The 12,937-nt window shown below is 35.3% G+C and overlaps 1 protein-coding gene across 2 annotated transcripts; it reads left to right on the top strand.

Moving 5' to 3' along the window:
- Positions 1-1,485: 1,485 nt before the first annotated feature.
- LOC124397134 (5-hydroxytryptamine receptor 3A-like) lies at positions 1,486-12,181 on the top strand. 2 transcript variants are annotated; one of them, XM_046866649.1, is made up of 10 exons: positions 1,486-1,500; positions 3,462-3,558; positions 3,681-3,817; positions 3,964-4,008; positions 5,217-5,323; positions 5,620-5,789; positions 8,592-8,713; positions 8,978-9,188; positions 9,603-9,725; positions 10,378-12,181. In XM_046866649.1, exons 2-10 carry the CDS (start codon positions 3,462-3,464, stop codon positions 10,617-10,619), a joined length of 1,254 nt encoding a protein of 417 aa, XP_046722605.1. In that variant the 5' UTR covers positions 1,486-1,500; the 3' UTR covers positions 10,620-12,181. The 2 variants fall into 2 exon arrangements, with proteins under 2 accessions (XP_046722605.1, XP_046722604.1); XM_046866648.1 differs by lacking the exon at positions 1,486-1,500 and adding an exon at positions 3,357-3,386.
- The last annotated feature ends 756 nt before the right edge of the window (positions 12,182-12,937 follow it).

Below are 12,937 nucleotides of genomic sequence, written 5' to 3'. Positions count from 1 at the left end.
GCTAAGGAACAGAAAAGTAATAAAGGAATGAAAAAACCCTTCAAATGTATACACTGCCCGTCCAAAAAAAATAAATAAATAAAACACTAATATTTCCTCGGACCACCTTTAGCTTTGATTACGGCATGCAATGGCTTCGTTTTGATAGATAGAGTCGGACCACTGCGCAAAGTCTTCTCCAGGACATCCCAAAGATTTTCAATGGGGTTAAGGTCTGGACTCTGTGGTGACCAATTCATGTGTGAAAATAATGTCTCATGCTCCATTCAAATCTTTTTCACAATTTGAGCTCGATGATTCCTAAAGTCAAGTCAAGAAGCTTTTATTGTCATTTCAACCATATATAGCTAATGCAGTACACACTGAAATGAGACAACGTTTCTGCAGAACCCTGGTGCTACAAAAAACAACATAGAGCTACATAACACAACATAAAGCTACATAACAGAACACAAAGCTAAGAACTTAAGTGTTCCCGCCACATAATGTGCATCGTGTGCAACCTGGTGCACACAGTGCGGGAAAAAAGGCAGTGAAGACAGATAACACAAGACAGTGTGGGACAGATACACAAAACAAAAAAAAACTTGTGCAAAACAGCATGTAAACAGAAAAATAAAAAAAATAAAAAAATATGATTAAATAAAAGTATGCCATCAGGCAAGAAAAAATCCATTGATGGAATAACCTGGTCATTCAGTATATTCAGGTAGTCTGCTAACCTTATTTTTTGAGCACATCACATTGCAGAACCGAGACCTGACCAACTGCTGCAACCCCAGATCATAGCACTGCCCCCACAGGCTTGTACAGTAGGCACTAGGCATGATTGGTGCATCAGTTCATCCACCTCTCTTCTTACCCTGATGCGCCCATCACCCTGAGACAGGGTAAATATGGACTCATTAGACCACATGACCTTCTTTCATTGCTCCAGAGTCCAATCATTATTATCCCTAGCAAATTGAAGCCTTTTTTCTGAATAGCCTCACTGATTAGTGGTTTTCTTAAGGCTACACTACTGTTTAGTCGTAATCCCTTGACGGCCCCTCACATGCATGTGGAGATGCTTTTATTTTCTCTATTAAACATTGCAGTGAGCTCGATTGTTGTTGTTTTTTACAATTTGATTTCACCAATAGTTTAAGTGGTTGCCGATCACAATCATTCAAGTTTTTGTTGTTCCGACCACATTTCTTCCTCAAAGATGATGGTTCTCCACTATCTTTCCAGTATTTAATAATGCGTTGGAGAGTTCTTAACCCAATTTCAGTAGTCTAGTAGTCACCCCCTGTATGTCTAACAAAGGCACTGTGGTTAGAACCCAAAATCTTAAATTTAGAATAATCAGACCTCATGCAGTCTTTAGTAAAGACTTTAGTACTTTGTAGTAAACACTTTTTTGTTTACTACATAATTTCATACATTTCCAGTCTGGATGCCTTCAGTATGAATGTACAATGTTGAACAAAAAGGAAGAAAAAAACGCTGAAGGAGAAGGTGTGTCCAAACTTTTGACTGGTACTATATAATGACTATAACTGATAATATATAATGACCTTTTCCCATCTCAAACCTTTTTGCTAGTATGCACTGTGTTAATATCATATTGTTTATTTACTAATAATGCCACCACACAACAGGATCCCAGGGATCTGAGATTGGGTTGCTGTCTTTGGGTTTCCTTGACCTCCTTCTACCTGACAAACCAGGGCAGCAGGTGAACTCTAAATTGCCTCTGGGTGTAAATGTGCTTTGCGACAGACTGGCATCCTAACCAGGCTGTATTCTTGCCTCATGCTCATAGTGTTCCTGAGATCCAACACAACCCTGAAAATCCAGCACAACCCTATCAATTATAAAAGGAATTTTGCAGATGAATGAATAAATATTTAATTTCAGTGAGATTTGTCACTCTGTTTAGCTGTGAACAATTTCATAAGTTTCAAAATGTTCGAAGACACAGGAAAAGCTAAAAAATTGTAATCCAACAGAAAATGATCCACAAGGCAGACAGTGAAAAAAATAACAATTCATGACTATCTCACACAACACGTGAAAGGTTGGCTTTCAAGCATAAAGAACTACCACTAAGAAATGAGCCACATGTAACCCTATCAATATTCATAACTGACAGAGGACGAACGCGAAATCCTGATACAAACAGTATGTGTGTAATGAGCTTCAGTGTGTATTATTATACTGTATGTTTTATTGTCTCCAAATTTTAATAGATTCTAGTGAGCCCAGTATCATTGTTTTATCAGGTGTAGATAGTAATTTATTATTATGTTCTGTAACTCCCTCTACCCCTAGTGAGACTGATTGTCTCTTTATTGCATACAGATGCTGACCCTAGAGTTCATTCTCCCATACTTTTGCTGTCTGGAGCAGTGGTATCTCAGTGGTGTATTCTTTGGGCTACTGATCAAAAGCAAGCCCTGACACTGACAAAAACAAATAAACTGACTGAAAATGAATAGTGTACTTCCTATTCATATCTACACAGAACCAGATGTTATTGCAGCTGTCTTTTTGTATTAAATTATAGAGTTCTCCACTGTATTCAGGACTGTTGTAGGAACAATCTTCTGCCCACCTGTTTTGTTTCCCAGTGTTGGATTCTACAACTTTTATTTCCCCTAATATAACCAAACCCAAATGTTTTATACAAATGTGTTGAATAAATAGTACAAGGATGCTTAAACTATATTTAAGTTAGGTGGCGGGTTTGGTTATATTAGGGGAAATAAAAGTTATAGAATGTGACAGAGAAAAGACAGAGCTTTACTGAACTTTTCTGTAGCTCTGGTACCCTCATCTTATTAGCTTTCGGAATGAGACATTGTCCTCTGCTTGGCAACAACTGAGGACGATAGATTAGGATTGTACAAACCTGAACAATTTGTAATAGCTACAGGAAAACTGGATAAATGGTGACTGCTGTACATATACACTGAATGTAAAGCAAAACCAGTAGAACAGATCTCACCTGCCACAAGCCTTTAACTGTAAGTGATCTATTTACCCAACCATTATCAATCCAATCTAGAACCACAAGCCTTCCCAGAGAAAGCAATTGTAGAATTGTATTCACAAATTCACTGTTTACTGTATGTAGTATTTATAGGTGCAGTCTAAGGCAGATAAATGGGCTCCATGATCATTTGGCCTAATTCTCTTTGCAGGACTGGTCAGATTACAAGGCTTTTATATTGTATGTTTATAATGAATGCGCTATTCAGATGAGCTTCATGGTTTGTTGTTCGTAATGTTCTAGTAACTGATACGTCACAGAAGTTAGCAGTGCCTTTTAAAAAGCTGAATAATTTTTGTTTGCTAGAAAGGTTGAGATGAGCTTCAGGTGGAAGAGCTCTACGGAAAATGTAGGTCTTTTACACATAAATCTGACTTTATGATATAAAAAATAATTGGAAATAATTGTATTTTCTTATTTGCAGATGAAATTTGCTTTCTTCCCAGTTCGGTGTTCAAAGGCTAATATGCCATCTACACAGAGAATGCTGAAATTCCTCATTACAATGTCATTCTTTTTTGGTAAGAACTTTTGCTAATAAATGGGGAACTTCCTTTTATTCAGGTCAGATGCATTTAGAATGTTGTTTTAATAATTCCTGGAGTTTTGGAAATTTAATTCATTTGGTGATTTGTCATCTTAGGGCACACAAAAGCTTGTGTGACACGTCGATGTCTGGCTAGTGATCTGACTAACAAAAACCTGTACAGTGCACCTCAGTCTCCAGATTGTATTATTAATGTGAACCTCACTTCCATCCAGTACGAGACACTGTCTGTTGTAAGTATAAAAGAAAATTCTAATTAATCATTAATTCAAGCATTATTTTCATGTCAATTATTATTTTTGCTTTATGCACCACATGGTGTAGTACATATAATAAAAAATAAATAAATAAATGCACATTTTTTTTCTTTTGTTTGAAGAACACAAAGACCATGCAGTTCTCCAGTCGCATTAAAATTACCATGGTGAGTATATTTTGTTAACCTCGTATGATTGGTGTTCTTCTTGGTGTTAAAATGCTCATCATTCAACTTGATCAAGAGGCAAGAGTTTAATTAAATGCATTCACATTCGAAACAAGCTTTCAGAATGAGAGTCTGTGGTTTCTAATTTATTGTAACTGAGCAGATAAAGTTTGTGATAGAAATATACCTGTTTTACTATTTGAATACAATATTTGGCACCACAGCTATGTTAAAAATAGAGCAAACGATAAGTAAGAACTATAGACACGAATGTATTTTTAATGACATGGTGGCTAGCTTTGTCACCTTAAAACTTTAATTTCGTAAAATTGACTTAAACAGTAAATTTAGGTTTACTGTATGCAAAGTTTCAGATGCTCTCCATGTCTCCTGTCCATGCCCAGGTCTTCTAATTTCCTCCCAAAGCACGCTTTTAACAGAATTTGCTATATGTACTTTGTGCCAAGTGCAATCAGAATAGGCTCCAGATAGATCACAAACCTGACAGTGATAAAGCAATTTAATGAATGAATGAATGAGTTAATTTTTAATTTGGGTTCTTTTGACAGACAGATTTGTTTATCTATTCCTATGCCCATGACACCTCTCAAGTCAGATGGTTTAGTGAAAAGCATCTAGGACAGCAGTAGGTTCATGAACTAACCACTAGGTGACAGGGTGTGACCACAATCTGGTGGCACTCTGGCTTCTGATCTTTAACACATGAGACTACCAGTGCAGCTGTTTGTACAAGCAATGGCAGTAATATTATAACCATCATTAGTTGTTTTAAATCAAATTGCCAGGAATATAGATTTAATCATTTTAATAATCTACCATTTGACAGTGTCCTCCAAAACCTTATTATTATGATCAAATTGTAGCTAAATCGCCCATCAATTTATAGCTAGTTTATATTGTTATTTAGTTAGAAAGCTAAAATAGAATTTCGATAGCACAAAATTGTGCAGCTAGCCAAGCCAATACAACTCTATGAAAATAGTAAAACTGAAAAAATAAAAAAATGTTGGAGGCTTGTGAAGAACGTCCAATTAAATGATTTCAAGCTAGAACACTTGTCGTCTATATACTTGGCATTAATCACATACAAATATGTCTGTTTCTAAGACTCTGAGCTGTACAGAAAGGCTATATGGTAGTCACAGGGGCATAAATATCTAACTCAGTATTGCTGTCTTCTGTAATAGGAGTGGACTGACCCAGACCTTCAATGGTCAGTGACAAATTACTCTTTTAATGAAATTATCTTGCCTGTTCAGAATATATGGACTCCTGATCTCACTGTGGAGAATGCGTAAGTACAACCTGATTATTTATTTTGTTTGTGCAGTAGAAAGCAGTAGTCGTCAGAGAAGGTTAAAATATAATCTCAAACTTCAGATCTCTATTACAAAACCTTAACCATACGCTGCTGCTGAACTGTTTTTCTGTATATTTTATTAAAATATTTCTTTGCATGAATGTTGTAAAATTGTAAAAGTTGTATGATATAATTTTAACCCTTGTACTGCAAATTACAGTGTGTTGATAAGAACAGTCAAATATTACTATAACTGATACCAAACCATTTCTTTTCCTTCTGTCTTTTAGAATATATGTGAGTGTAAAACCTGCTACGAATGATATAGTGGTGAAAAGTGATGGCACTGTAAACTATGCCATTGCCATGTACACCACGGTCGTGTGCAAACTCAACCTCCTCACCTACCCTTTTGTCCAAGGAGCATGTCCCATAGCCATCAATGGATGGAACCAAAGCTGTAAGATTTGACATTTGCAGTTTACACTGAGTGATTTGACAATTGTGACAGCAATGCAAAGCAAAAAAATTATGCAAGTACAGTTCACATGAAACACTTGACTAGCTTTGACCATGGTATGCTTGTTGGTGGTATACATACTAGTCTGAGCATTTCAGAAACTGATGGGATTTCTACACAGTTTATAGATAAAAATAGGAATAGCAAGTAAAGTTGCATGCAGCATTTTTGTTGCCAGTGCCATTTACTTGATTAGTAGGTGGCACTGACAAGAAATGTATTGCAACATCTCGGCACATGGTACAAATGGTACCTACTGTGGTGCTTACTGTGAAGATGACTATGATGGCAGAAGGCAGGTTCCATTACTGTCGGCTGAGAACAGAAATTTGAGGCTACACTGGGCACTAAAACAGGACAGCTAAACATTGGAAATTACACTGGCAAAACACTGTGCCCCTTCTTAGATTTCTAACTTTAGCTAGTCAGTTTTCCTAAAGGACAAAAGCACTATGCAGTTTGAGTCAAAGTCAAAATGAGCACATGAAAAACTGGCGTTTCTTACGCCAGTATAATTTTCTGGATGAATTTATTTAATCAATAATGGAGAACATTCCTTTGGTGCACAATACAAGGACTATGTGAGTTGTGAAGTGATGGCTCTATTAATAAAAGCATGTTTTGCAAATTTCAGGCCCGTCTGTACAGAAATATGGTTGAACTATAGTTGTATAGGGTAGTGTTTAAGTCAGGCAAACCACTGGCACAATCTTGTAATATAATATATATAATATACTATCATGCTAATAATAAACATTATCTTTACTGTACAAACTTCATAAATCTGCCCTTAGCAAGTATGAAATATAAAAGTATGAAAGTGAAAAATGTCTCATGATGGTTGACCTTTTGCAAACCACTTTCTTTAGATTTCAGATGTCCAGTAAACAGAAAGAACTAAAGAACAGTGCGTATCCAGGGCGTATGTGTTTTTGCATTCCTTTAGAATGCATTTCTTATTCAAATGAAAGTAAATTTACCATTTAAATATTCTTCACTGAAGTAAATTCTTCCTAAAGCATCAGAAACACTTTGTGTGACAGCTGATGAAGAATATTTGCCTGAAAAGTATAATGTAGTACAGCATAGTGTAGTATACTATATTCTATATGCCCAAAGGTATGTGGACACCTAGCCATTCCCAAACTGTTGTCACAAAGTTGCAAACATGGATGCATTTCCTCAGTGCAGAATTAAGATTTCCCTTCACTGGATGTAAAAGACACAGACCTGTTCCAGCATGACAATGCATCTGCGCACAAAGCAAGGTTCTTAAAAAAATGGTATGCCAAGATTGAGTCAAGCCTGCACAACATCAGTGCCTGACCTTGCTAATGCCTTTCCTTAATCACATGCAAGTGTATGCAATAAAAATTTGCATACCCCTCACCAGAATGCAAAAGACCTGAACATAATCTCTTAAAACTATTAAAATATTTGTCTGCACAGTTTCTTTATATTTGATGAAATCAAACAAAGTTATTGTAGAATGTAGAATACTTAGAAGAACTAGTTCTTGTTGTCGTTCTCATATATTCATGGTCCATTATGCATGCAAAGCATGTTTAAGATGTATTACACTTGCTTCCAAGATACATCTGGCTTACATAGTTGAAGTTTTGCTTTTTTTTGTGATAGCTCCCTGTTTGTGCAAACAGTGCTGCACGGTAGAATTGGTGCACTACTACTGTATAGTAGTACTGTTATGTCCTTGATCTTATTTGCTTTGCTTTGTTTTCCTTCCTGCATACAGGCACCGCAGAGTTTTCTTGCTCTTCCAGATCTTGCTTTGACTTCCACAGATCCCCTTAATGGCCATTTCTGAATGACATATATTTATAACCTTATACAGAATTTTAGAGATTAGTTAGATCCATTTTCTGATACCCAGTCTGCTGCTTAGGTCACATTTAATAGCCATGTACAAGCTTTAGAGGGAAATAATTGAGCTCTGGTGACCATTAGGACCCTAGTAAAGATCTGTGTCTTTACAACTGGAAGGGTGTTATACACATGGAAAAAATTAAATGCCCAAACTTTGCATTTGTACAAACTGTAACCTTTCCACTCAATATAGTATTATACACCGACCAGGCATAACTTTATGTATAACATCATGACCACCTGCCTAAAATTGTGTTGGTCCCCCGTCTGTTGCCTAAACAGTCCTGACCCATTAAAAATATTACCAACAATAACTTCTTTAGCAATTTGAGCTACAGGAGCCCGTCTGTTAAATCGAACCACATGAGCCAGCATTCGCTTCCCACGTAAATCAGTGAAAATCGGCCGCCCATGACACTGTCTCCGGTTCACCACTGTTCCTTCCTTGGACCACTTTTGATAGATACTGACCTTCACAGACCGAGAACATCCCACAATAGCTGCAGGTTTGGAGATGCACTGACTCAGTCGTCTAGCCATCACAATTTGGCCCTTGTCAAACTCGCTCAAATCATTAAGCATGCCCATTTTTTCTGCTTCTAACTCATCAACTTTGAGAACAAAATGTTCACTAATTTATCCCACCCACTAACAAGTGCCATGATGTATAGATAATCAGTGTATCATTATAATGTCATCATTTTATACCAGGTTGGTGTATATTGTATTATTTTATATATTTTTTATAAATGTACAGCTGTAACAAGCAAAAAAAACCCTGTGTTTTTTAGTGTTATTTAATTACTGACAAGTGTGAGTAACTTTTAATACTAATGTTATTATATCTGTGTGGTTCAGCTTGTGGGCTTAATATCCAGTATGGCTCAGTATCTGCAGTGGGAGGTGACGGATCTGAATGGAACACTGTGTCAGTGAACCTCAAAATGGAAAACAGCACAAACAACCAGAACTATATCAATGTAAATCATTTATTTATTCTGCCACTGAAGTTCTCATTCCTGTACAAAAATATTTTAGTGTATCTCTAAAAGAAAATGTTTAAAGCAATGATTCTTTTAAAAGATTCTTTCAAGATTTCAACTAAAAACTAAACTAAAGACATATGTGTGTATATTAACTTCAGTATGTTATTTGGCATCCAGCGATCACATGTCAAGAAAACACCAATTCTTGACTTTGACCTTTATTACAACATTACATTTTTCACATTCTTACTTGATAAGGTCATTATGTCCAGCAACCCCTTCAATGCACTGGTGTCACTGGTCCTGCCTACTGCACTAATTATGATCACCGATCTGGTGAGTTTTGCGTTGCCTTTGGATGGGGGAAAACGCAGCTCCTTCAAAATCACACTGGTGCTCAGCTTTACCATGTTCCTCGTCATCCTCACTGACTACCTTCCTAACAGTGGCTCATGCAGCCCTCTGATACGTGAGTATGTCTTTTCTTTAACAGAAATACATTAGTATAATAATAATATATTCATGGCCATTTAACATCGACCTGTTTGCTGATTCTATTAGATTATTAATGAACAGGACACTGAATACAGTCAACTAAATTACTACACTCATCACAGAAATAAGTGAAATATATAAACACACAGAGGCATTGTATATTTTTATAACACAATTTATATATTTTTTAGGCATAAATGTTCTTATGTAGAGCAATTAAAAAGTATATGGTTCCAAAAACATTTCTCTGTTGACTTGGGAGTATATTTAGCATCAGTGTCTTTTCTCTTCTATATAATTCTAAATATAATTTATTTATACAACTGTAAACATTTAAACAGAATCTTGAGGCTATAATTCCATTTTTATTTTAATTTTTATTTCCCAGGTTATCACTTCTGCTTCTGCATGTTTGTTCTGGTGCTAAGTATGCTAATATCCATGGTGTGCACAAAGTTGGCAGCGGAGGGCAACATTTTCTGTCGACGATTTCCAAAGCTGAGTAAACAAGGCAGGTTCCTCACAAAAATGACTACGATAAACATCAGACTTAAATTATCACAACATATACTGATCATACATGTACTTCACTTTTATATCACATTCTGCTACATAATACAAAGTAACACTAAATAGACACAGACCATACACTCTATGGACAGAAGTATTGGGACACCTCAATTTTAAAACCATATGTGGTTCTTCCCCAATTGTTACCACAAAGTTGGTGGCGTATGGTTGTATAAGATTCAAATGTAGTAGAATTTTCCCTTCACTTTAACTTGGAAACCCCAAAGCCAGCTTCATGAAGATATGGTTTGCATGGGTTGGTGTGGAAGATCTTGAGTGGCCTGCTAAAGAGCTCTGACCTCAATCTTAATTAACACATTTTGAATGAATTGAAATGCTGATTGCACCACAGGCCTCCCCACCCTACATCAGTACCTGACTTTACTAACATTCCGGTGTCTAAATGAGTACAAAATTCCCACATTCCAAAAACTAGTTGAACATCTAGTTGTATTACTATAACAGGAACAGTGTAAATTTAAAAGCAATATGCTTATTTATTGCAATTTTTGAGTGACCTTGACTGTTCAAAAAATGAAGGCATATTTCAAAACAATAATATTTTCCTCTAATTTTCCTCTCTCTCTGAATAGATCAAGCAGGAACACAGTTTGCTGACATGATTGCTGATGGCCAGTCTATCAAGAAAATTGTGAATTTTGTGGAGAAGATGGACAAACAGAGCAGCGATATCAAGTATAAGAAATCTTTGGCAGCCAAGTTAGACAAAATCAGTTTTTTCTCTTATATATGCCTAGATGTTATTTACAGTTTATGCGTGATTGTTTTTGCTAAATCAGATTCTTGTAAGGTTGACAACTTGGATTTCTGGTAAAAGTACTTCATTGCAGATTTCTGCATTGTAAATTATTAAATTCAATTAATTTTATTTGTATTATGCGTTTTAATGGACATTGTCCCAAAGCAGCTTTACAAAATTAAATAGATTGCAAATTACAATTTGAGCATAATAAATGAATAATAAACATATGTATCCCTAATGAGCAAGACAAAGACAAAGGTCCTTGAACAATACCGTGAAATGGTATTAGAATAAAACCTAGAGAGGGACTGGATTTAAGAAGGAACACCTTACCTGAGGGACCTAGAATGTCCATTCATTATAGTTCCATCATTGTTGATGTTATCAACTTTTCATTGATGGACACTGGAATGCAAAACTGCTTATGACAACTGTTCCTGAAGCTCTAAATCTTTGGAACTATTATAATTTATCATATGCAAAATCAGTTAATATATACACTCATAAATCTAAAGTAATAGTGGTTAATGCTACTTACTTACAATAGAATCATACTATTTACATAATAAATTATGTTCTCTGGACCATACGTGTTCTCTTGGCTTGTAATTGTTCACATTTAGTATACATTCTGGGCGGATACTTATAGGTTCTTATTGATGAACTAATTTTAACGGCTGGGAAAGATTGCTTCCTTACGTGAGAGGGGACAAATATATATGCATATATATACACAAAACCAGAATCCCCCAGAGGTTTGTAAAGCACAGTAGTGGAAATCACAACCCATTATACGTTATTTACGATTATTATTTACTTCTTATCATTTTTAGCATTTATGACTGGTCAATTAAATTTAATGTGTTTTATCCAAATCTTAATAGTTCAAAGGCATATTAGTCTATAGATAATATTGAAACCTAATTTATTTTAATTTGTTAATGAATAATATGTCATGCTTTTCAGCAGTTTATACAGTTACTATACATTATGTACTATAATGAACAGTAGAAGTAGCAATAAAATGTTGCTCACACAGCAGCACACTGTTTTACAAGTTGTAAAAAACAGCAACTTGAAGAAATCAGAAACTCCTCTGTCTTTAAGGTTTAGTGTGGGGATGTTGTAACTGTCAACTGTTAAGATTTTGGGCTACTAATTAGAAGGGTGGAAGTTTAAGCCGCAGTTTGAACAAAATGTTTCTGTTGGTCTCTTAAACAAGTTCCTTAATCCTCTCTGCTCCAGGACCACTGCATGGTGGCTGACCCTGTGCTCTTACCCTTTTTCATGTTAAGAAATTTGATTTTACTGTGCTTAATGAATATGTGACAAGTAAAAGCACACAAACTTTTGTGTGCATGGTGTGCAAAGAGTTTGAGTTATAAGTGAGGTTTGTCACTCATTAGGTTATGTTATTTAATGTCTGCTGACCTGAAGACTCTCATAGTGGAAAAATTCCTGATTATTAGAAAGCACTGACACTGAATCCTACTTCTTAAATGTTAAATAAATAAAGGTCTCAGCTGACGTTTATTTTCAAAATGTACATTCTAAGTTTTTGATTTATACTTTGTAAAGGATTCATTGTATCCCATGTAACATCTTTGTTTTTTGAATGAAGAACAGCCTCTGTGCACGCACTGCAAAAAAAATCAGGCATTCCGCATTTGATTTTATGATGGTTCCTGTACAACATTCACATTATAATCTAATAATCACACAACTAATAAAACTTTAACGTTTCATGATTGCTTTGAAGCATTTGCATAATCCTTATACTGTGCTTTAAGCTAAAGAAGAATACATTTATGGGAGGCATCTGTCTGAATTTTTGATTGACTTCTCGATTTGTCTTTTGTTTAAGTTGTGATTTGGATTTACACTGAGAAGTTCATGAAACATTTCAAAATAATTTATGCATAGTCATTGTTCATATAGCAAATGTTAAACAACTCTTAAATTCTACAATGCTGAGAATTCATTACAGATTTATCATAGACAATGATACAATGGAACATCTTTAAAGAAGAGTAGAAGCAAATATCAGCAAATGTGAACTAAATGTGGATGTTCAAAAATGCACATACAGATCTTATGGTCAGGTGTCCTCAAACTTCTGTCATTACAGTTTAATAGTAATAATAATAAAGCTAATTTAATACTATTAGCCAGCAGGTTATTGGTTGTTTATTAGATACACAATGATGTATTTATTAAATAAGAACAAATGAATGAATGAATTTCAATTAAAAAGTAGCAACATATTCCCATTCTTCATTCCTCTGACTGTATTTTTCAAATAATCTACTTTATCATGGTTTCTTAAATTTCATCCAGAACCATCCTGATATAGAATTTTGAAGTTAATTTACATTGACTCATCATTTCAC

Source organism: Silurus meridionalis, chromosome 14 (genome assembly GCF_014805685.1).
Source record: "Silurus meridionalis isolate SWU-2019-XX chromosome 14, ASM1480568v1, whole genome shotgun sequence".
Taxonomy (NCBI): domain Eukaryota; kingdom Metazoa; phylum Chordata; class Actinopteri; order Siluriformes; family Siluridae; genus Silurus; species Silurus meridionalis.
The sequence above is the reverse complement of the archived record's forward strand: the minus strand, read 5'-3'. Positions and strand labels throughout refer to the sequence as shown.

Excerpts from the sequence above, each read along its gene's own strand:
- LOC124397134 (XM_046866649.1), top strand. The coding sequence starts at position 3,462 with ATGAAATTTGCTTTCTTCCCAGTTCGGTGTTCAAAGGCTAATATGCCA. Across the intron at positions 9,189-9,602 it reads CTCATGCAGCCCTCTGATAC|GTTATCACTTCTGCTTCTGC; the intron begins GTGAGTATGTCT and ends TTTATTTCCCAG. Across the intron at positions 9,726-10,377 it reads TCCAAAGCTGAGTAAACAAG|ATCAAGCAGGAACACAGTTT; the intron begins GCAGGTTCCTCA and ends CTCTCTGAATAG.